We start from the raw sequence: 25,818 nt of genomic DNA on the forward strand, positions 1-25,818 counted from the left end.
AGAATCTGATTATGCTCCACTGTCAATATTATATAATGACCCTGTGGATCTTGTGTCACCTACTTAACCTGCGGATCCAGGTATTTAGCAATCCCAACCCCATGTTTCTTCGTACCATCATGATTCGAGGCAAGATAAACATGGGGATAGTTAGGATGGTGTAGAAATGATTCATGTTGTGGTTTAAGGTGGGTCTCCTGGAAGAAACCCATTCCAGCCTTCAACCTATCAGCCTCCTTAAAAAGCAGCTGCCTCTTTTGTGGCATATTAATCCAATCTAATCTAATCTAAACCTTAGGTTTGTATACCGCATCATCTCTACATTCGTAAAGCTCGACGCGGTTAACAAGAGTTAGGGTAGAAAGGAACTCCAGTGGAGGGAAGAGGCAAAATGAAGAGAAAATTTAGAGGACTAGAATAACCAGAGAGGGAGGAGGAGTTACATTTTTGAGAATAACCAGGTTTTCAGATGTTTACGGAAGAGTTGGAGGGAGCTCAGATTCCTAAGAGGGGAGATAAGGTTGTTCCAGAGCTGAGTGATTCTGAAAGGGAGGGAAGAACCTAGTTTTCCTACAAGTGAAACGCCTTTTAGAGAGGGAAAGGAAAGTTTCAGTTTTTGGGTGGATCTGGCAGAATTGGGGTTAGAGGAGTTCCAAGAAAGAGGAATGAAGGGAGGGAGGATACCGTGTAGGATCTTGAAAGTGAGGCAGGCACATTTGAAGTGGACTCTGGAGATAATCGGAAGCCAGTGGAGCTTGGATAAAAGCGGTGAGACGTGGTCGAATTTGCTTTTTGCGAAGATAAGCTTAGCAGCGGTATTCTGAATCCGTTGGAGTCTTTGAAGGTTTTTCTTTGTTAGGCTAAGGTAGATAGAGTTGCAGTAGTCCAGTCTGGAAAAGATGGTGGATTGGACAAGGACGGCAAAGTGTTTTTGATGGAAACAGGATCTCACTTTTCTCAGCATGTGAAGGCTGAAGAAACATTTGTTTACTAGGGAGTTGAGGTGGTCGTTGAGGTGGTCGTTGAAGAAAAGTGTAGAGTCAATGATGACTCCCAGAACTTTACTAGAATATTCAAGATGCAGAGTGGGGCCAGAGGACAGTGGGATGGAGGTGGGCAGTTGGTCCAATTTTGGGCCGAGCCAGAGAAGTTTTGTTTTAGATTCGTTCAGTTTCATCTGCACAGTGTTGTCCCAGGATTAAGACCTCTTACATTGAGAGTAAAAAACCGAAGTCCCTTCAGTGTCATCTATGTTTCTCACCCAGCCAAATCAAAAAGACCCTCACCATGTATTCTATAATCAGCCCATTTACCCACCCCCCACTCATACTACAGACAGTGGCCCTCCCCTCTTGCCCCCACCCCCCAAACAGCAAATAAACAACCCCCCTCCCCCATTCCAAACAAGAGCCCTCCATGTTTTTGGGCTATGATAGAAAGTGTGTGTCCGCAAGCATGACAATCCACCAAAACATGCCATCCCAAATCAGGTGAGTAAGAAAATTACCAAGCAAAAAGCCTAAATGCCAGCATTCACTAAATCCTCACTGAACTGAATTAAACAATTGCTAGTACAAAACTCAATGCTACTTCCAGCATGAAAAGAATAACTTAAGTTGTTCCTGAAGCAGAGCCCTGCTCCAGTCCAGACTGCCTCTACAATCGCCTGCCATTATAGGGAACTCTTTTCCAATGCTGCAATTGAGGTAAGGCAGCTGACGGTATGGAAGTCTCATCTTGTGCGGACAGTAGCTTAGCCTCCTTCAAAATCGTCAAAGCCTCTTCTACTTGTGTTGCTGTGACCCCACTTGGAATGAAAGTCCAAATGGGAAAAGCCACCAATATCGAATAGCATGAGATGATAAACAGCGAGTGACATCCCGAAAGTCAAGTCTCTACCTCAGGGTAATTGCTGAAAGATCTGCAAATAACTCCACTTTGGAGTTTTCCCAAGTAATATGTCCCACTTTCCTTGCTGCTTGTAACACCTGGGCTTTCACCGGATACTGCAGAAAACGGGCCACAATATCGTGGGAACTCTTTCAAAATCTAGTGAGGGTAATTCCATTCCCGGGTCCGCCTCCGGAAGAAACCGCTTGCAAATGCCCGTAAGCTGTGCGCGAACCTCTGTATCCAGCAGGGACTCTGGCACTCCTCGAGTGTGAATATTGTTCCTTCTACTTCAGTTTTTCCCATCTAACCAAAGCAAAATGTCCTCCTGATTACTTTCAAGATGAGCCCAGTGAGCTCTAAGGGCCTCAATGTCCGTGACATGATCTATGACATGCTTCTCCAAGTCCTGCAATTGGGCGCCCATATCCTCAACGGATTGCCGGATCTTAGCCACATCGGACTGAAGGGAAGTCTGGATGGATAGCATGGTATCCATCAAATCCGCCAGCCAAGAGCACATTTCCCCACTCGTGGCTGGGCGAGCACTTCCAATGCAGTAGACACTGATCCCAGAGTAAGATCAACTGTGTGCTGCTAATGCTTGCTCGCAACTCGGGCCTCCGTTGTTTCCGTCGCTTGATAGGCAAAAGATTTTAAGTCCGCTTGCCCTTCTTTCCCTCCATAAATTCACTGCCGTCCTGCACACCAATCCACTAAAATAAAATAGAAAACGCTAACCCACCTCTTATAATAGCAGAAATTCTGCTGCGAGTTGGAGGAGCTCTTTATTAGGCAGCCATTACACTCTGCGACATCACTACTCTCAGTATTGGACACTTTTGATGTATACTCCAGAGCATCCGTGTTATCCATTGCCTTGAGGAAGCAAGCATGGCTGAGAGCTTGGCCAAGATCCTGTGCTTAGGTGGTGAGCTCTTAAGAGAGAAGAGGTCATTCAAAAGATAACTTAGTTATGGATTGTTCATGTCTGGTTATCTGCATTAAAACCTTCCAAGCCGCTTTGTTATTCATCAGGGCACTTGCCAGGGCTGCCCTCTCGCGCCACTGTTGTTTGCACTACCCTTGGACCCTTTGATTCAAGATCTACAATCTAATGTGGACATTAGTGGCCTTCAGTTGGGAGCTACTCATTTTAAGGTTGCGGCGTTTGCTGTTGACCTCTTTGTCTTGTTAACTACTCCGCATGGGTCCCTGCCTACTCTTTTGGAAAGTGTTCGGGAATATGGGGACTTTTCCAGCTTTGCTCTGAATCTGAAGAAATCGGAGGCGCTGGCTTCTTCTGAGCACCACCTGGGGGGGGATTTTCCCTTGAAATGGGCTGGGTCTTTTTTCGGTACTTAGGGATCCACTTGTCAATGAATGTTCACCAGCTTTACTGCTTGAATGTGGATCGTTTACTTTCCACTACTGCCTCTGTTTTGACTACCTGGCTTGAGTTTCCGCTTTCGCTGATGGAGAGAGTGTACCTCTTTCGGATGGTTTTGTTCCCAAAGGGGCTATATGTTCTCCAGACACTTCCCTTATGTCTCTTGCAGAAAGATGTACAGGCTTTAAACTCTTTATCTAAATTTTGTTGGGGAGGCAAGGAACCTAAGTTACATTGGCAGTTGCTGTTGGGCTTCTGGGATTGGGGGAAGCTTCAGGGTGCCGAATATTGCTCTATATAATCAGGCTTGTCTTTTACGACATATTCTGGACTGGGTTTTGGGTACTACTCTGTATACTGACACCTCTTTGGAATGGGATTATTTTTATCCTGTTCACCTCCTCTCTTTTCTTCATTTTCGGTTGGCGGAGGAACCACATCCCGGTAGAGGTAGCATTTTGTTTCAACCACTTTGGGTAGTTTGGTGGCGGTTGCTTCCGTTGTGGCATCAGGATCCACATACAGTGGTACCTTGGATTACGAGCATAACCGTTCCGGGGGGGGGGGCGGTTGGAGCGAGGGGGCCTTTGCGAGTGTGGGAGAGCAATGCCGGTTATCGGGGGGGGGGGGGGGGGGGATGCTCGCAAATCGAGTCAACACTCGGTTTGCGAGTCAAAAGTTTGCTGAGTGTTTTGCTTATCTTGCAAAACATTCGCAAAACAAGGTTTGACTGTATTAATGTTTTATTGCCTCTGGCAGGGAATCTCTCCTTTCCCCCAGGGTTGGTCCCTTCCATTTTTGGTAGGTGGTGGGCTAGGGGCTTTGAGTATCTTTTCCATGTTTTGTGGGACAATGGGAAGCTCCTGTCCTGTCCTGTGATGAATTGCAGCAGCATGGCATCCCCCTTCCTGGGCTTGTTTATGCTCATTGTCAATTGATCCTTTATGTGGGGTCTTTGCCTGGGGGTTCTTTATTTTTGGATTTTGGGATCCGTTTTCATACCTTTTTGGAGGGCGAGATGGATCCCAGGTCCAGAGTTTCCATTTCCTTTTTTTTCATAAGCAGCTTGGTGCCCTTGGTCCCTCCCAGGATTTTTATTCTATATTGGAAGCTTGGCGGCGGGATTTAGGGAGGGTCCTTGGGATGGATCTTTTGCTCAGAGCTATTAAACATAAACCATTTTTGGTACATAATGCTGAGTTTCGGGAATGCCACTTTAGAACACTATTGAGAGCGTATACTTCCCAAAGTCAAGTCTTCAATCTTGGCTGTGTGGGCACCCCACTTTGTACTACTTACATTACTGAAGTAAATTCTTATTTTATCCCAGGATAAGCAGGCAGCATATTCTCAACATATGGGTGACGTCATCCGCGGAGCCCCAATGCAGACAGCTTCACAAGCAGACTTGCTTGAAGAACTTTTAGAAAGTTCATGACTGCCGCACAATGCATGCGTGAGTGCCGTTCTGCCCGAGGTAGGGCATGCGTCTCCTCAGCATCTCCTCAGTTCTAAGTTTTCTATGGAGCCGAGAAGCACTCGTTTCAAGGCTCTGCGCGAGAGTTAGTTATAAACTCATGCCTTCTCTCACCGTGGCTTGTGTATTTTCTTACAGGGTCGCTGTGTTATTTGTGCGTTTGATAAAAAAAAAAAAGTTTGTTTTTTCGATCATGTAACGTCGGGGCATACTCCGCAGCTTTAGCTTCGATTTCGTTGCGGGCTTCGATTTCGTTGCGGCCATGTTTTATTCCATGTCCAGTCTGGTCACAGGGTTCAAGAAGTGTAGCCGGTGTCAACGCGTGATCTCCATCACTGACCCACACAAGTGGTGTGTACAGTGTTTAGGACTTGATCATCATCTGGAGTTGTGCACCCACTTTGCTACACTTCAAAGTCGAGCCCTTAAATGTCGTCGAGATCAGATTGAAAAAAATATTCGGGGAAATGGATTGGCCTTGACCCTGATTCCAGCCCCGACCTCGACTCCAGCAAAGTCTTGTACGGGACCAAAACTTTCAACCTCGACCTCACTCCAACTTTCCTCGATAGGGAAGTCTTCGTCTTTGGGAAAATCAGCTAAATCTTCTGAGGCATCGTTATCCTCAGTGTCTTCATCAGGTAAGATAGCTAAGTCAACCCCTCCGGACATGCCACCATTGGAACCGGTGGGTCCGAGGCTATTCAGGAAACGTGTCTCAAAATCGAGGCAACACTCTTCCTCGAGGTCGTCTTCCTTGGAGTCCATAGGCACACTAATTGTACCAGATCCAGTGGTCTCAGTGCCGGCTTTGCAGAATATGTTGGAAACTATTCTGCATCAGGAGTTTGGTAGCATGCTTGCCAAATTGACTCCTGCCTCGACCCTGCTTCCTACAGTCCAGCCTGAGCACTCATCAGGAGTTTGGTAGCATGCTTGCCAAATTGACTCCTGCCTCGATCCTGCTTCCTGCAGTCCAGCCTGAGCACTCATCAGGAGTTTGGTAGCATGCTTGCCAAATTGACTCCTGCCTCGACCCTGCTTCCTGCAGTCCAGCCTGAGCACTCAGCATTATTACCAGGAGTTGAGTGCCTCGAGCTCAACCTAGCCACTATTCAAGGAGTAGAGTCCTTGAGAGTGCCTTGAGATCAATCTACACACTTTATGCAAGGAGTTGAGTCCTTCCGAGTGCCTCAAGATACCTCTATACAAGGAGATGAGTCCTTACTAGTGTCTCAACGTTGATCTCTGACTTCCAGCCCTACCTCTTCGAGGCACAGGGTGAGGATACCTCGACATTCCTCTTCGAGGCTGGATTTGTCTCGATCATGGAACCGTGATTCGAGGCATAGCTCTTCACTACATTTGTCGAGGCATTCATCGAGGCCCAGGTCCTCGTCTCAAAACAGGCCTCGTTTATTGAAGCATCAAGACTCTTTGAACTCCTTTGTTGAGAAGATCTGTTGTGGAGCCTCACCATTCTCGTCAGTCGAGTCCTTCTCCTATGAGGTTTTCTTACAGAAGTGGGCATTCGTTTGCATATTTGCCTATGGATTCTGATCTCAGGTATGAATACTCCAGAGAGGCTTCACCTTCATTCTGTGCTGTGAAAGGTACCTTGAGGGATTCTCATTCACCTTCTCCTCAACGAGGTCATACCTCTTAAGATCCGGGGTATTTTACCAAATTTCTATCCCAAATGAGTAAAGATCTTAACATTACTTTGGAATATGACTCAAAATACTCTAAGGAGTATTTGAAAGAACTGGGTATGTCTCATCCTTCTAGGGAGTCTCTCAAATTACCCATGAATGGCATTCTTTCTCAAACCTTCAAAAGAAATCTTGATACACCATATTCCGTTCCTGCTGTGCCAGCAAAGTTGGAATCTTGATATAGGATGATGTCTTGTAAAGGATTTGAGAAGTCTCAACTCTCACATCAATCTCTTCTTGTTAAATCCTCTTTGAAAAGATCTAATCCTGCCAAAGTTTATGCCACAGTCCCTCCTGGTCGAGAGGGAAGAACTATGGACAAGTTTGGCCATCGGTTGTATCAAAATTCGATGATGACAAACCGTATTTTGAACTATAACTTTGTGTTCTTATCTGAAGCATTTGGTCAACGCCATGCCTAATTTTTTCAAGTACCTCCCTCAACAGTGCTGACGTCGTGAAGACTTCCGTTCGGCTCTGTGCTGCAGGCAGGGCAGGTAAGGAGAAGGAGAGTAGCCTCGCGGCTCGAGTGGCTACCAAGGGAGGGGGGCGGTGCGCCCCTGGTGCAGCACAGCCGGCCAGGTCCCCTTACTTTTGTGGCGCTTCCCTGACCGACCGACAACAGCCCCGGTCCGACAAACCTCCCTGCCCTTAACCGCGAATCTAAATTACCTTCTTACCTAAATTGGTTTCAGAATTTCATCTCAATCAATCCATTCTTAAAGTGTTTTTTCCAAAGCCTCATTCTCATCCTGGAGAAACAGCTCTTCATACTCTGGACTGTAGGAAGATTTATGGTACACTAAGCAGTTTCATAAACAAGTTACGTCTCTGTTAGTTTTGTCTAGGGAAAACCATAAACTCTGATCCAGGTTCAGCTTTATTGCCTGTTTACACGACACACACCCAGGCTAATGAGAAATACTTTTATTATGAAAATAGAAAAATATAATTCACAAGCCAGCTGCAATATCTAAATATTGATCACAAAATATCTGATTACATAAATGAAACTCAGTACATAATTATCACAATATAATTGTTAGAAACTAATTAATAATACTGGTTACACACACACTAAACAATTCCTTATAATAATAATAATAATCCCTGATTAGCAAATGATTATATTATCACCAATGGAGCTTTACGAACCTTGCCTCTATCACAATTGATCCTTATCTAACCCAGCTGATAAGACTGTAAATTCCGTATCCTCACCTTTTGATCAGCCTCTCCGGCGAAATTAGGTGGAAGGGAAACTTCTTCTTGTTAGCTTTTAGGAGATGCAGGAAATCCTTGTTAAAGGTACACGTGTTCGTCCGTCCTGGGTAAGGCAATAAATCATCAGCAAACAAGTTCCTTTCAGTGCTGAATTCAGAGCTGTTTAAAAGTCCGAATTTCTCTCTCTTAGGCAGAGAGTCACACGAGGTAACTTACAGGTCTAATTATTAAAAGAAAAGGTTACGTGTAGATCACTTGTGGGAAGATGTGAGTTCTCCCACACCTCAACACAGACTAACTAATAATTAGCACCTTCTTTCTTGGATCTCATCAGATGACTTCCTCGGACCAATCCAGAAACAGAACTTGGATGAATAGCCTTTCTGTGGAAAGTATCATATGTGCTGGAAGACCCAGGGCCGTTAGACAGATAAGAACAGGATAATTTCCCCCAGATTCACACAGTCCTATAATGAAGGCACAGATGAATGTCCTTGAGTAGAATAACATTCTGATACATACCCATAATGCATCAGGCAGAAACAGCAAAGCTGTGTACTTCTTTCTTCTTGCAAAATTCATGCTGGAAAGTTTCTTGCAGAATGATTTCTTGAGACAATGGTTCAGGCTTGGTGACATCATAGAGGCCTAACCTTCAGGTGTGAATACGAAAATACCCCTACAGTCCCCCCTCTTGAAGGAGAAATAACTTCAATGGAGTCTATTTCACCTTCAACCTAACTAATTAGGAAAGGATCATCAAAGACCCAAGGTGATACAAAAATGCATAAACATAAGCAATACCATATAAATCAGCAATAAATCAAAGATATCAATAATCAATGTATAATAATCATAAAGGCAAGGGCTAAATATATGAACCCAGCCAAATAAGTGATAACAAAATCACTGATAAATGGCAATATATGATAAAATCAAAAATCATAACTACTTAGCAAGGCACAAAAGGTATGCCAAAGCAAAAGTTAAGACAATAGACCAAAATCACAAATACGGCTAGCAAAATCACTCCTTCATAGCCACAATGTAATCTTGCATTCTTAAGTCCAGATGTGATGGTTTATGATGAATAAGATGTCGAATCCGGATGGTCTCATAGAGTGCAAAAACAGAGAACCCAAATAAGAGAACCCACAGGATGGCAAAAATTGGAATAACAACAGTGATAAAAAGGTCAATACTGCGGGTATCAACAATTTCATGTACATTGGAGGAGCCAACATGATAGTCCTCAACATGAAGCTTATCATTATCAACTTTCAGTTCAATAGTGTGGGAAGGCTTTGACAACAAATATTGTTCCACTTCAAGGGTAAAGTTGATGGGATGTCCACGGAAAACATCCAGGATTTCCAATTCAGTCTCAGTAGGAGTAGAGTTCAAATGGAAAAGAGAAACATTGAAAGAAGATGTTCTGGAGAAAGATCTGGAACGAGAAGAACAAGAAACCAGGAGAATCTTGAAGGACAACACGGGACTGCAGATCAGGATCGATCACTTTGGTAACAACTCCAATCAGCAAGACAACCAGGAACAGCATCGGCAGAACTCGTTTCGCCATCTGAAAAACAGAAAAGAGAGAGAACAGCCTAGGCTGTTGCTAGGTTAATGTCATTCATCACAACAATGGTTTCATCCTGGGCAAATTTAGTGGGATGACATGGTCTCAGTTGATTAATGTGGACCCATTTAAGGACATCTGCACCTGGAGAATTTGACTTGGTGCGAATTTGATAAGCCACAGGTGAAGCTTTTTCCACTATAAGGAATGGACCATGCCAGCTTGGCAAAAATTTACTTTCTTTGGTTTTGGTTTTGCCAAAATTGTAATAGAATACCTTGTCGCCAATTTGGTATTCCTTTGTGGTAATCCTATGATCATAATAGGCTTTTCTACCTTTAGCAGCAGTTTCCAGATTTTTCTGGGCAAAGGAAAATGCACCCTGTAAATGTTGACGTAAATGGGTGACATATTCATGAGCAGCAGTAGCACTAGAAAGATTTACATCATTAGTTCTATACAACAAATGAATCGGTAATGTCATTTCTCTACCTGTCATCATTTCAAAAGGCGTCACCCCCGTAGACCGGTGAGGTGTGGCACGAATAGCCATCAGTACCAAAGGTAACTTCATGTCCCAATCCTTACCAGAGGTAGACACGTACTTCTTCAGGATTGTGATGATGGTACGATTCGCTCTTTCCACTTGTCCCGATGATTGAGGGTGGTAAGCTATGTGCAATTTACTTTTCACTCCTAGCATCTTCCACATGTGTCGCATCACATCCGCAGTGAAATGTGATCCTTGGTCTGAGTCCACTCGCGTGGGCAAACCCCACCTACTGAACACATGATTCAGTAACAAGGTAGCTGTAGTCTCCGCTGTACAATTGGGTGCAGGCAAGCACTCAATCCACTTGGTAAACAAACAGGTGACAGTCAGCATATACTTATTACCTCGGGAGGAACGGACCACTGGGCCAATCCAATCAATTTGGATGTCGGACCAGGGCATGACCAAACCCTTCTTTCTCAAGAGTGCTTGGTGAAGTGGTGTAGAGGGTTGAAATTGACAACAAGTCAAGCAACCTCTCGTATATAACTGCACATCTTGCCGCATATGAGGCCAGTAGGCCACTTGCTTCAGTGTCTCATATGTAACTTCTTCACCTCTATGTCCAGCACAAGGTTCATCATGGGCATGTTGCAACATGATTCCTCGATATGCACGGGGTACAACCCACTGCACGATACCATGCTTACTCGTCCGAGTGAGCAGGTCCTGGTGAATCGAGAATTTCTCTCTGGAGGTGTAGAGTATCCTCAGTTCTTCATCCTTCTGGTCGTCTTCAGACAATGGATGATCCTGTGGATTCTGTATGAAGTGATAGAACTTTCCCAGGATAAGATCTGTCTTCTGAGCGGTTACAAGATCAAAGGAAGGGACATCATTACCCCACTGCACTACAGGTGTGTCAGCTACCTGTTTCGCTTGGTGTCGAGTAATAGCATGTACCATCGAGAACAACTCTTCAGGGCATTGCCATAGTTCACCTGACAAAGCACCTTCTTTGGCCAGTTGATCCGCAAGGTCATTTCTGATCTTTTCAGAACTATTAACCTTGGCGTGACCTTTCACTTTCTTCCAATGGATGATCATGTCATTTTCTCGAACCAATTGATCTAAGGCTAGAATCAAGTCGCCATGATGGACAGGCTTTCTTTTGGAATTTAACATGTCCTTCTTTTTCCACACGGGTAAGTGAGACACAAAGTTCTGACGCACATAATCAGAATCTGTACAGATAATCAGTTCTGGGATCCCCTTCTGTACCGCAGACTGTATAGCGACTAGGGCTGCTACAATCTCTGCATATTGGTTGGTTTTAGCACCCAATCTATACTTCAAGGTTTCCATAGGTGTGTCGACATTCCATACTACACCTACTCCTGCGACCAGAGCATGGGTCAAGGCTTGGTGGAAGGCACAGCCATCCACGTAGACTTGAGGTATATTGGCACATAGCTGTTCATCATAAAGATGATGACGATAGGGTTCCTCCTCTTCTGGTGAAATATCAGGTTCCGGTATACCTGTAAGAGAATCTTGTTCTGTACAATCATGCAATTCTGCTATCCCTTGGGCTACTGTGTTACGATGTTTCAGGGCATACTTTACCTGTAAAGGCCATCCTTGGAGAGCCAAAGTCCATGAGACTATTCGGCTATTGGAGACACGACCAATTTTGATCTTGTCACTACCCAAGAAACTAATGGGTTGATGACAAGTCTCTACAATAAGTTTTTCTCCTTGGATGTAACTCCGAAAATGTTGAAGAGCCCAAACAGTTGACAGAAGAGCTTTTTCACAGTCAGAATACTTCTTTTCTACATCGGTGAAGCCTTTGCTTGCATAGGCCACCACACGCTTGTCAGAGTCGTATTTCTGGTACAGGACAGCACTCATAGAGTGTTTGGAGAATCCTATGTCGATGAAGAATTCATGACCACTTTCGGGGTAGGCCAAGCAAGGAAAGCGACTAAGCTGCTCTTTCATCTCTTGCATAGCATTGTCCTGTTCAGGACCCCACGTCCAAGGTACATCCTTCTTCAGTAAGGCGACCAAGGGTCTAGAGATCTCTGCATACTGATCTATGAACTGTCAAGAATAGTTGCATATACCCAAAAATGAACGAAGTTCCGTCAAATTGGTAGGTCTCCTCAACTGTTGTAGGGCCTGTATCCTTTTCTTCTGTGGTCGAAGACCTTCAGAGGAAATGTCATACCCTAAGTAATTCAGAGATGTTCGGCACTATTGACCTTTGGCAAGGGTCAATTTAGCTCCTGCATTTTGCAATTGTTGGAACACATGTTCTACCTCTTCCAGGTGTTTCTGAAAGGTGGGACTCTTGATCAGGATGTCATCCACATAGACTAGAGTTCCTCGAGCTTCCGCATCTGGAAGGGCTTTAAGGAGAAATATGTTGAACTCAGCTGGAGAGTTCAGAAAACCAAAAGGTGTTCTATTCCACGTGTACTGTTTCTTCCCAAAGGTAAATGCTAGTTTGTATTGATCCGGTGGATGTACAGGAACTGTCCAAAATCCAGACGCCAAATCCAAGCTGGTAAAATACTTAGCTCCTTTAATGGTAGTCAAGTTCTGGTCAAGATGGGCCATAGGCCACCTAGACAAGGGTACTCGCTTGTTTAGCTGTCGGTAGTCCAAGGCAATTCTCCAACTGTTATTCTTCTTCAGGATTGGCCACAAGGGTGAGTTGTGTGTACTGTTGCAAGGCCTAATAATACCCCTAGTTTCCAGGGTATCAAGTATCTCTTGCACGGACTCATACGAGGCCAAAGGAATCTTATACTGACGCACGAAGACGGGCTTACTGTGGGGATCCGTAGGAATCTTGGTCACATGTAGATCGGTCAGGCCAGTGTCATAAGAATCCACTGCAAAGAGATCTCGATACTTGTACAACAACTGTGCTAACTGAGCCTTTTCTTCCTCAGAAGAGCACGCATCAGCTAGGTCCACTTGTTCCTTTACCATGGCATCAAACTCAGAAAAAGGTTGATTGGAAGAGATTTCCACTTGGTCTTCAATCTGTTCTTGCAAAGATGAAGATTCAATGGCATTCACCGCTTTAGATTGGTCAGACAGAGCTAACTTCCTGGATAAAAGCAAACAATCATTCTCCACTGTTCTTCCAATATTTTTCTTCAATTCTTCAGTCAGGTCAATGTAGTCTTGACATAAGACACATTCTTTGATTTGACTAGACTGTTCCAGTCCAGCGCAACTTGTGCATTATCATATTTTGTACTCGTTCAATTTGTATAACCCACGTTATCTGTACTGCTCACCAGAGAACGACACAGTGACAGTTTCCTATGGCTAGCCATGGGGAATGGGAAAAGAAATCGACTGGTTGCTGCGGGTCTGGGGACAAGGCCGTTCACTGCCCCATAGAGCGGTGAAAGACCTTTTCCCCGCAATAAACGATCTGCTGTGAGTTGCCTCCCTTCCCACCCCTCCTGGTCAACGATTGCTGGGGCAGCAGCAGCCCCCCTTGCGAGTCCAACAGCCACGCTCCCTCCTGGGGAGTTACAGGAGGGACTCAAGCAAGAAGATTCCTGGAGTAGTACTAATCGAAAGGGTCCAGAAGAAGAGCCACAAAAATGGTTAAGGGACTGGAGGAGTTTGCCGTACAATGAGAGGCTAGAGAAATGTGAAAAGAGGAGACTGGGAGGGGAAATGGTCGAAACATTCAAGATATTGTAGGGAATAGACTTAGTAGAGAAAGAGAGATTGTTCACCCTCTCCAAGGTGAAGAGAGCAAGAGGGCACTCTCTAAATTTAAAAGGGGATAGATTCTGTACAAAGGTAAGGAAGTTCTTCTTTACCCAGAGAGTAGTAGAAATCTGGAACGCTCTTCCAGAGGCTGTTATAGGGAAAGCACCCTCCAGGGATTCAAGAAAAAGTTAGATAAGTTCCTGCTGAACCAGAACGTATGCAGGTAAGGCTAGACTCAAATAGAGCACTGGCCTTTGACCTAAGGGCCGCTGCATGAGCACAATGGACCACTGGTCTGTCTCAACAGCGGCAATTCTTATGTTCTTAACTGACTGGTAGGCCCGTCCTGGGAGGTGGGAAGGGGCCTACCCAGGAGAGTCATACAGGTTTGTTTATTTTATTTTTATTTTTGTTGCCGCCAACAATCGGGGAGAGAGAGAGGGAGGGTGCGAGGGCTTTTGGAACTGCAAGAGGGTGGTAGGGAAGCTGCTGCTCTCACGAGGGGGGCTGCTTCTGTATCCAAGAAGGAGGGATGGGTTTGGGAGAGTGGTCGCTTGGGCTGCTGAAGGGAAGGGTGACGGTTAATAGTTACTGGATCTGGTCTGGGGCTGGGGGGACAATTACAGGGTTTGGCCGGGCTGGAGCTGAAGGGAAGTATTGGGGTCTGGGGATTGGGGGGGAGAAGGGAAACAGGTGATGGGCCCATGTGGTGGGTGGAGCTGGAGAGAAGGGGAGGTGCCAGACCCACACTTCGGCGCTGAAGGGAGGGGATAGAGTTGTTGGACCAATGGGAAGCGAACTAAAGGGAAGGGAGAAAGGTGCAGGACCTGCAGGGAGGAAGAGAGAAAAGGAAAGAGAAAAAAGCTGAACCAAGGGGATGAAGGAAGAGTGAGTGAAATATTGAACATAGTGGAGGGATGGTGGAAAGAGAGAAATTTCCACCTAAATCCATCTCCCTCCTCCCAGTTCTCTATTTTTGTGGACAACACTCTTCCTTCCTGTCTTGTCAACTTGCAACCTTGGTATCATATTTGACTCTTCTCTCTTTTCTGCTCAGATCCAACAAACCTCTAAAACCTGTCGCTTCTTCCTCTAATTACCAAAATCTGATCTTTCCTTTCTGAGCCACACATCTCCTCTTACTTAGATTACTGCAACTTGTTTCTCTCATGTCTTCCACTTAACCTTCCATCTCTAGCAGTATTCAAATTTAAGCTAAAAGCGCACTTTTTCATGGCAGCATTCGACTCCTAACTCCTCTTACCTTCATTCTCTCCATCCTATCATTCTCTTTGCAAGAAACTCCCTATCTGACTGTCCAAATTAGATTGTAAGCTCTTTTGAGCAGAGACCATCTATTACATGCTAAATGTACAGTGCTGAATAAGCTTTTCAGTGCTATAGAAATTATAAATAGTAGTAGTATTAATAGTAATAGTTATAACTGTGAACCAACTGTTCTCAAGAATGAAGTATATCAAATGATGATTATTTATCTGGCATACTTAGAATTGCCAGCTCATCAAAAGGAGCAGGAGTGTGTGGTTGGATCTACTGCCTCAGCACCCTGGGGTTATGGGTTCAAACCCCGCACTGCTCCTTGTGACCTTGGGCAAGTCACTTAATCCTCCATAGCCCCAGGTACGTTAGATAGATTGTGAGCCCACCGGGACAGATAGGGAAAATGCTTGAGTACCTGATTGTAAAACCGCTTAGAAAACTTTGATAGGCGGTATATAAAATCCTAATAAACTTAATGAAACTTAAACTTAAAACTTAACTTAAAACTTAAACTTAATATAGATTACATGTGCTTGCAGAGGCACTGCCAAATATCTCATTAATTTGGCTAAACTCATGAAATGGCATACAAATAGTTAATAAAAAATGTTAATTTTTGATTTCTTTCCAAACAAAATGGATTTTGTAAAAAATAATGGGGCATGAAACCCATTCCTCAATAGCCTGATATCAAAATGAATAAGCTGCACATACCATGTTTCCCTGAAAATAAGACAGTGTCTTATATTAATATGGGGCCCCAAATTAATATGACACTGTCTTATTTTTGGGGTATGTACATAATCATCTCTCCCTTCTTCTCCTTCACCCCAATTCTTCCTCTTTCCTTTCTCTCTCTCACATGTGCAGCATCTTTCCTCGCCTCTCGCCCATCCCCTTGTGCAGCAGAACTCTTGCCCAGCTTCCATCCTTTCCTCCCTCCCTCCCATCCCTCGTGCAGCAGAACACTTGTCAAGCTTCCATCCCTCCCTCGTGCAGCAGAACCCTTGCAAAGCTTCCATCCTTCCCTCCCTCCCATCCCTCGTGCAGCAGAACCCTTGGCCAACTTCTATCCTTTCCTCCCATCCGAACTGCTGACCACAAGCGAGCCCTACATACCGGTAGCTCCCTCCAAATCACCGTCAGGCCGGCAGCACTCTAAACAGGCTGCTTTGGCCTTGTCCGCCAGTGAATTCTCTCTGCCACGTTACTGGTGACATCAATGATGCGGCAGAGAGAATTCACTGGCGGACAAGGCCGGCCTGACGCTGATTTGGAGGGAGATACCGGTATGTAGGGCTCGCTTGTGGTCAGCGGTTCAGTTGGGAGGGAAGGATGGCTGTGCGGTGGCGGGGGAAACGCTGCTGGTGAATCGCAACTAGGGCTTATTTTTGGAGTAGGGCTTATAGTAAGACCTACCCCAAAAATCATGCTAGGGCTTATTTTCGGGGTAGGTCATATTTTCGGGGAAACATGGTGGGATCAGGAAATTGACCTTTGCTTTTATTTATAAGATATATTAACATTGTATTTACTAGATGTCGAATTTTAGGACTGTTTTTATATTTCTTTCAGTTTTATTGTACACCATCTAGAATGGGTGTATAAAAGTGTATAAGTAAATTAATAAAAAAGTGTAATTCAAATTTTGTTTTGTGTATTCTCAGTGTGTTTGATTCTCATAGTATGAGTGTCATCAAAAACAATTTCTCCACATTTAACACTTTTTTATAATTCTTAATAGAAGCATAGAAACATGACAGCAGATAAAGGCCAAATGGCCCATCTAATCATGGACTTCAGTAGCTATCTTCAGAGCCAGCAAAAATAGCTCAGAATGAATATCATAGCCAAAATCTTCATAAGTCCATATTTATAATTGATATCATCAGATGCAATAAATATTTCTTCTTTTATATAAATACTTTAATAGTTTCTAAACTTTCTTATCTTAAATAGCACTCATCTCATCAGTGCTCCTGAAGATCTTAAAAGGGAACTCCCGACTTGACATCATATTTTGCCATCATGCTCTCTCAGGGTTTGTTTGTTTGTTTGTTTTATTTATTTATATCCCGCCCTTATCCAGGGCGAGTTACACCCAATAAAACATCTTTAGTTATATCTTTCAAATATATCCTATTCAATATCAAATTAACAATAGCCCACTGATTCCTCCCACATTCATACTTCCATATATACACTATTTATCTTTAGCATTACTCTTATCTGAACATGGCGTCGTCGTACAACACAATTTAAATCTCTCAGTTGACCTAAGCTGAGTAATCAGACTACACACTAATACTAACGTCATCTATTCAGCCTCCAAATTCAATCCAAATGGAGAAACTGTCTTTTAAATATCCACTGTTGTTCTTTATAATTTAGTCATCTATCAACGTTGCTACTCGCTCACCCAACTTTAACCTGATCAGTCACATGCCATTGAATATCTTCAATCAAATGTTCCACTTCCACCCAATGAAAGACTAAAGGAGCCTGCATAGTTTTAGTTACAATAGGGGACTTATGCTCATTAAGTCAAAGTTTAATTGGACTGCTCCTGCTCCTGGACTGCTTCTGGTATTGCGGTATACAAAATAAAGTTATTATTATTATATATATCAGGTTGCAAGGACATAGAATCATTTATACTACTACTGCACTATCACAAGAAGAACTGCATTTAGATGTCAATATTCTGTTAGAACCTAGTATTTCCCATTCTTTCCCTTTAATAGTAGAATTACACCACTGACACTAGCACACAGAATGTCCCTTTACTCCAACCTCATTCTTATAAACACATTTCAGACATTCTCCTATATTGCAATCTTGACTTTACACTATCACTCTTAATTTGTGTTTGATGAATTTGTTGAGTTGTTTCTATTCTTATGGGAAGAGATAGGGGAGAAGATGCTAAAGAGAAATGGGGAAGAGAGACAGGGGAGAAGACGGTGATGGGAAGAAAGAGAGGGGATAAGATGCTAAAGGGAAATGGGGAAGAGAGAGAGGGGAGAAGACGGAGATGGGAAGAAAGAGAGAGGAGAAGATGCTAAAGGGAAATGGGGAAGAGAGAGAGAGGGGGAAGACGGAGATGGGAAGAAAGAGAGGGGAGAAGATGCTAAAAGGAAATGGGGAAGAGAGAGGGGAGAAGACGGAGATGGGAAGAAAGAGAGGGGAGAAGATGCTAAAGGGAAATGGGGAAGAGAGAGAGGGGAGAAGACGGAGATGGGAAGAAAGAGAGGGGAGAAGATGCTAAAGGGAAATGGGGAAGAGAGAGAGGGAAGAAGACGGAGATGGGAAGAAAGAGAGGAGAGAAGATGATGAAGGAAAATGGGGAAGTGAGAGAGGGAGAGAAGATGCTGAAGGGAAATGGGGAAGTGAGAGAGGGGGAGAAGACGCTGAAGGGAAATGGGGAAGAGAGAGGGGGAGAAGATGCTGAAGGGAAATGGGAAGAGAGAGGGCGAAGACACTGAAGGGAAATGGAGAACAGAGAGAAGAGATAAAGAAAAAAAAAAGGCACATGCTGGATTTGGCAGACAGATCTGAGGGGAGGAAAGGAGGAGAGAGATGCTAAAAACCACTTGGGGAGGGAAGGAAAGATGGAAGGGAAGAAGACAGATGCCAGACTATGGGGGGAGCGGAGGTAAGAAGATGGGTGCCAGACCAGTGGGGGTGGAATGAGAGATGGAAGGGAGACGCACAATAGCAGAGCATATGGAAGAGGCAGAGAGAAGGCAGACAGTGGATGGAAAGAATTGAATGAAGGAAAGCAGAAACCAGACAACAAAGGTAGAAAAAAAAATTCTTTTTTTTTTTTGGCTGTAGGATAAAGTAGTTTATTAATAGTGTTGATAAACATTTATAAACAAAGCCCTGCCAGCTGAAGATCTCTTTCTCTAGTTTGGCAACCTGAACTTAGATTTATAAAACGACAATTGTACAGAATATTGTTTCTTTTTAAACCTTAATAAAATAAGTTCAGTATAAAACTATTCGAGGCTTGTGTGGATGGGATCGGATGGTTGCGGGGACATGGACCGAGCTCGCAGGAACAGGCCGGGACTGAGCTTGTGGGGGTGGGGCAGAGACGGGGACAAATTTTTCCCCCGTGTCATTCTTTACTCTAGATTGCAATAGTTTCAAGTTTATTTAGTTTCTTTGATTACCTCGCATTGTCCAAATCCAATGTGATTTACACAAGTTCCAAAATTATGTAAAATATTAAAAACCAACAAACATAACATTCATTACTAATACAATTGTATATGTAAGGGGGGAAGCGGTTAACAACAATTAACATAAATACAATTCTAAAAAAAAAACAACAAAGCTAAAATAGAAATAAAACCAGGGGAGGGTTAAGTCACAGAAGGTTGGGGAACAACTACCCGCTTGATTCTATTAGATCATCTTCCTGAAACTATTATAGGTTATGACAAATCTATTGGAAAGCGTCCTTGAATAGCCAGCTCTTTAGGAGACTTTTAAACTTGCTAAGTGATTTTTCTTCTCTTATATTGAGTGGAAGTGAATTCCAAATTTGTGGAGCTGTGGCGGAAAAGATCATATCTCTCTTAGAATATATAACTTTTAAGGAAGGTACTACTAGCAAGGCTTTATCTTCAGATCTTAAGGATTTTATGGGGGAGTATTGTATTAGATATCTTTCTAAAAATATGGGAGCTATATTTATAAGAGTTTTATGTGCGAGTAAAGCTATTTTGTAAGTGATTCTGTAGTTTATTGGTAGTCAGTGTTCTTCCTTTAGAAGCGGTGTAACATGATCAAATTTTCTTTTTCTTAATTAGTTTTATAGCAGTGTTTTGAAGCATTTGTATTCTGCGTATCTCTTTTAAAGCAGCCCCTTTATAAAAGGCATTGCAATAATCAATTTTTGATATTACTAGTGAGTGTATTAATGTGTTTAATGCTGCTTCGTCCAGGAAAGCCGATAAAGATCTGATCATTCTTAGCCTATAGAAACATGTTCTTACTAGTGAACTAACTTGCTCATGATAACTAAGCTTTTGGTCTAATATGACTCTAAGAATCTTCACCTTAGTAACTGTTTTGAGGTTAATTGTGCTCATAATTATGTTGGTTCCTAGTTCCTGTCCCTCCCTACATGGAAAGAGCATGGTTTCTGTTTTGGATGTATTCAGGGATAATTTATTGTCATGTAGCCACCTAGCTATTTTGGATAGTTTCTCATTAATTTCTGTGATATTTACAGCTGAACTCATGCCTACAAGGTACAGAAGTTGTACATCATCTTCATAAGCAAAGGGTATAAACCCAGTGACTAACTAAGAGTTAACAGTGGCGCCATAAATGCATTAAACAGTAATGGGGATAGGATTGATCCCTGCGGAATGCCGAAATTTGTTGGTTTTAAATTTGCTGACGATCCATTGAATATTACTTTAGAAGATCTTTCATTAAAGTAAGATTGAAACCATTGTAGAACAACTTATGAGATTCTCAAGGATTCTAATCTGCTTAAGAGTAGATGATGATCAATCGTATCGAACGCTGAAGATAAATCTAAGGATATAAGGAGAACCGATTTATGTTGATCCCAGAAATATAGGATAGAAGAAGTTAGTCCTATTAAAGAGTGCTCGGTAGAGCAGTGCTATCGGAATCCCGTTTGATGTGGGTGTAGTGCTCTCATTTTCTCAAAAAATTTTGAAACTTGGTTGAATACTATTTTTTAAATCATTTTCACTATGAATGGTATTTTTGCTATAGGGCGGTAATTTCTAGGATCATCTAGATTCCACTTTGCATCTTTCGGTATAGGATGGATGGTAGCATTTTTCCATTTATTGGGAATAGTCCCTTTCTCTAGCGAAGTTCAGATTAATTGATGTATATATTTACCAAATATATTAAAAAAAATTTCAGAATACATGGAGGAAGTAAATCTTTATTGCCTTTTAAGTTTAATGAAACAAACAGATTTTTCAGGTACTGTACTGATGGTAGAGAAAAATGGGAACATTTTGACATTGGGATATGGGAACCTATAGATAAGAATGAGGTTGGGGAGGTTAGAGTAAGGGGACATTCTGCATGCGGCTGGTGTCAGTGGTATAATTCTACTATTAAAGGGAAAGAATGGGGAATACCGGGCTCTAGCAGAAAATACAGTACTTATAGTGATAGTGCAGGAATAATATATATGATTATATGCCTTTTTCAACTTTATGTATATAGGCAGGAGTAGCCATTCAGTTAAACTTTGACTTAATGAGCGTAAGTCCCCTATAGTAATTAAAACTATGTAGGTTCCTTTAGTCCCTCATTGGGTGGAAGCAGAACATTTGATTGAAGATATTCAATGGCGTGTGATTGATCAGGTTAAAGTTGGGTGGGCGGGTGGTGACTGATAGATGGCTAAATTATAAAGAACAGTAGATATTTAAAATACTGTTTCTCCATTTGGATTGAATGCGGAGGTTGAATGAATGAGAGTATGAGTGTGTAGTCTGATTGGTCATCTTAAGTCAGTTGAGATATTTAAATTGTGTTGAAGAATGTGGGAGGAATCAGTGGGGTATTGTTAATTTGATATTGAATAGGATATATTTGAAGGACATAATTAAAGATGTTTTATTGTTTGTAGGGAACAAACCCTGAGAAAGGTTGATGGCGAAACGTGATATCATGTTGGGAGTTTTCTTTTGTAAGATCTTCAGGAGCACTGATGAGATGAGTGCTATTTAAGATTTAAAAAAAGTTTGGAAACTATGAAAGTATTTATGTAAAAGAAAAATATTTTTTGCCTCTTTGATATCAATTATAAATATGGACATGAGCTCCTTCTGAGCTATTTTTGCTGGCCTGAAGATAGCTGCTGAAGTCCATTATTAAGAATTTTTTAAAAAGTGTTTAAAAAAAGATGGAGAAATTGTTTTTGATGATAGTAATATATATATATTTCTTCACATATATAATTTAGGTGCTGTTATAAAGACCGATTGCCTCATAGTATGAGTGCATGCACGCAGACGTGTTGTTTTGGCCCTCCAAATGTTACAAAATATAAAATGTGGCCCCTATTAAGTAAAGGTTGGACAAACTTTTGTTAAACTAACAAGTAGGAAAGTGCAGTCCAAAGCAACACATCCAGGATTCCAAGGATGTACATAACTGCTTCTGTTGTCAATTGAACTTAAAGATCACAAATAATATCAATACTGGCAACTACAAGAAGCAGAACTTGAAATGGCTATGTTTTGGCAGTTGTTCCTTCATCAGAAGTCCAAAGCACAATGTACTGTATGAGTTAAATGTACTTAACCCCCTCCCCCAAAAAAATACCCACCAAAAAAAACCTAACAAACAAACAACAACCCAAAAACATGATTCTGTAATTCTTGTAGCATGCCATTCTTGGGAACCTGGTGTGACTAGAATGGTACAGAGTGGAACAAGGGAGCTTAACCAAGATGGCGATCTGAAGTGTCCTTGGCAAAGTCCATTATGCTGTGCATTCAGAATCCACGACAGGATGGTTATTATGCAGTCAGTCTTTGGTTCAAAGGTCTCATTTAGACTAATTCAGGTCTTGGGCATACAAATAAGTATGACTCACTTATATTTACCACTACAATATACGTCTTCATTATTAATTTTTGTTAATGTAGCTTACAATATCATATTAAAGTCCATTTACCGTATTTTTCGCTCCATAAGACGCACCTCACCATAAGATGCACCCCAGATTTAGAGAAGGAAAACAAGAAAAACCCCCATTCTGAACCATATTGTATACTAATATATACCCGACACCTTTAAATTTCATCCCAGCACCCCCAATCAATCATCATTTTTACATACTCCCCAGCACCTTTAAATTCTAAACCAGCACCCCCCCAATTATCATTTTTACATACCCCCCAGCACTGTTAAAATCCATCCCAGCCCCCCCCCCCCCCCAGCGGTACCTTTAAATGTTATAGGTAGGTGGACGGCTGCCTGCTGCTTGTTGGGGCCCACGGCGCACAAGCGTGCTAATGCCTGGGCCCGGACACTTTTCGGGGCCAGCGGCGCACAAGCATGCTGCTGCATGGGCAGGCACCACTTCTGAATGACTGCTCAGTTCTACTGAGGCAGCCATTCTGAAGTTGCGCCCGCCCACGCATCAGCACGCTTTTGCGCCGCTGGCCCCAACGTGCCGGTAATCGGCAGGCAACAGCCCTGCGAAACACCAGATACCGGCCCAATTAGGGATGTGTACGGGCCCAGGCATTAGCGCGCTTGTGCGCCGTGGGCCCCAACAAGCAGCAGGCAGCCGTCCACCTACCTACAACATTTAAAGGTACCGCCGGGGTGTTGTTTTTTTTTTTTTTTTTTTTTTGTATATTCGTTTAAGACGCACCCTTATATCCACCCACTTTTTTGGGGGGGAAAAAGTGTGTCTTATGGAGTGAAAAATACGGTAACTCTCACAGTGCTTTAGACTGCTGAGACAAGCACCTCTGCTGAAACACAGCTGTATTGAGTTATGTTGCTCCTGTTCATAATTATGATCTTTATCTTCAATTAACAAAAAGTAGAAGTGGTTATGTTCATCCTTTGTCTCCTGGATGTGTTACTTTGGACCTCACTTTCCTGCATGTTTGTGACTCGTGAGAATCTTGGCTCTCCTGCTTTCCTTATTATATGTTAAACTAACCCATTTGAAAATATTACCAGAATATGCTTGGCAGCAGCTGTGGGTACAGCAGTTTTGTGTATCTGTTCTCTAATATTTCCCTTATTTCTTTCCACAGACTGTTGCAAAGCAACTGGTCCAGAGCCTAGGCTGGGCCGCCAAGGGACTCAGGAGCTGGAGAGCTCTCCCCGGCAGCCGGCTGACCAGAATGTGGCCGGTTCCCAGTATGCTCCTGAGCAGGAACCTAGCATCTCAGCTGCCATGGACATTATCCAGGAGAGCCGTACAGAGCAAGGGGGGAGGAAGATGCACATGGGTATTGCTACCCAGCAACCCCACCTTCTGCAGACACAGGTACTGTGCAACTGAAAAGATGTCCTTATTTTATTGTGACTGTACTATGCGATACTGTCTTCTATTCACATACTTCTTCTGTGATTTGATAGACTGTGCATCAACTGGACAGAATGACTAGGAGCAACCCTGTTTCCCTGTACTCCTCGGGGTCCCTCATTTCTGGCATTGGCGTCTCCTCCCCACCACTACCACACCTGTCCCATTCTTCTACAGAGTCCTGGGAGAGCATTCCGGCCTTTGAAGGTCCTCGGCTGCACCGCAGGGGAGGTAGCCTGCCAGATCCAAGCCTGCACAACCAGGGCTCCAAAGGGCAGAAGTGGGAGAAGAGCCAAGCAGATATAGCAGAACAGGCCAAGCATGTATGTATCTCAAGCTCTGGTCTCCACTTCTGTGCGTTTTTTTGTCTTCTACTGGATTTCTGTAGCCCCTGTCAATGTTTATTCTCCTCTCTCTCTTTCTCTCTCTCATATGATGATGTGAATTCAGACTGTATATCAACCTTAGGCTACTTGAATCTGAGTGTAAAATTGTCTGACTCCAGTTGAAAAATTTCTCAGTGGGGCACTGCTAAAATTCACACAGCCTCTGGGCTTTATGATATATTGTGTACTTTACATCCATTATGGTTTAGATTCTTCTTAGTTTCATTCACTTTAAAATAAAAATACTTCCTGAAATTCTTGTACAATTCTGCTCTATTTCTCAACAAGTGTGTTATGCATCCCATGTCATGAGACTGCCTGTAGGAAGCTCATTTACATAATTTTTTCAGACACTCTCTTCTTACCTCAGCACTGCCCGCTGAGTTCCAGTTGCTTCCCTACCAGCAAGACAGTAGGAGCTAGTCTTTTCTGCTGCTTGTGTAATTTTTCTTCTAATCAATATTTTTTTTACATTTTGCATCTTTGTGCTGCAGAGGCTCCCAGGGGGGGTCAACTCTAGCTGCGAGAGCTCACAGACTTTGTGGATAAAGTTTGTTTCCAGGGGGTTGGCTGCCTTGCAGTGCACCTCTTGGACAGCCTGCACCTTCAGATCAGGGCTCTGGGACCGTTCCCTTGGGAGTAGAGAGCTGCACGGGAACGGGGACGACGGGAATCCCGCGGGACCCGCGGGCATCCCGCGGGTTCCCCCTTTGGGTCACGGGGATCCCGTGGGGACGCCCCCTAGGGTTGCGGGGATCCCGTGGGGACGCCCCCTAGGGTCGCGGGGATCCCGTGGGGACGCCTCCGAGGGTCGCGGGGTTCCTGCGGGGCTGGATGTACTCAGTCGCGCGGCTCTTCTCCCTACCTTCTCTGCTTGCAGCACAGAGCCGAACGGAAGTCTTCCCGACGTCACCGCTGACGTCGGAGGGGAGGGAGGGCTTAAACAAAGCTGGATGTACTCAGTCGCGCGGCTCTTCTCCCTACCTTCTCTGCTTGCAGCACAGAGCCGAACGGAAGTCTTCCCGACGTCAGCGCTGACGTCGGGAAGACTTCCGTTTGGCTCTATGCTGCAGGCAGTGCAGGTAAGGAGGAGAGTAGCCTCGTGGTTCGAGTGGCTACCAAGGGAGGGGGCGGTCTGCCCCGCCACACCCCGCCCCGGTTGCAGCACAGCCGGCCAGGTCCCCTTACTTTTGTGGCACTTCCCCGACCGACCGACAACAGCCCTGGTCCGATAATCCTCCCTGCCCTGTAGCCGCGAATCTAAATTATCTTCTTACAGCAGCTGTAATAAGGTAATTTAGATTCGCAGTTAAGGGCAGGGAGGTTTGTCGGACCGGGGCTGTTGTCAGTCGGTCGGGGAAGTACCACAAAAGTAAGGGGACCTGGCCGGCTGTACTGCACCCGGGGCGGTAGAGAAGGAGTGGGGAGAAGGACGCTGAAAGGCCATGGGGAAGACGGGAGGAGGGGGGGAAGAACTCTGAAAGCACTTGAAGACAGAGGAGGGAGAAGGACGCTGAAAGCACATGGGGAATACAAAGGGGTGGAGAAGGACGCTGAAAGGCCATG

The 25,818-nt window shown here is 43.8% G+C and overlaps 1 protein-coding gene across 2 annotated transcripts in view; it reads left to right on the forward strand.

Moving 5' to 3' along the window:
• SRCAP (Snf2 related CREBBP activator protein) overlaps nt 1-25,818 on the forward strand; it is an 891,636-nt gene that overhangs the window by 101,160 nt on the left and 764,658 nt on the right. For both annotated transcript variants that reach the window (XM_033945009.1, XM_033945008.1), the window contains exons 3-4: nt 23,592-23,827; nt 23,920-24,189. In XM_033945009.1, the coding sequence (XP_033800900.1) occupies nt 23,735-23,827; nt 23,920-24,189 (363 nt within the window). In that variant the 5' untranslated portion in view covers nt 23,592-23,734. The remainder of the gene's footprint in view (nt 1-23,591; nt 23,828-23,919; nt 24,190-25,818) is intronic.

The sequence above is a fragment of the Geotrypetes seraphini genome, chromosome 5, assembly GCF_902459505.1.
Source record: "Geotrypetes seraphini chromosome 5, aGeoSer1.1, whole genome shotgun sequence".
Lineage (NCBI taxonomy): Eukaryota > Metazoa > Chordata > Amphibia > Gymnophiona > Dermophiidae > Geotrypetes > Geotrypetes seraphini.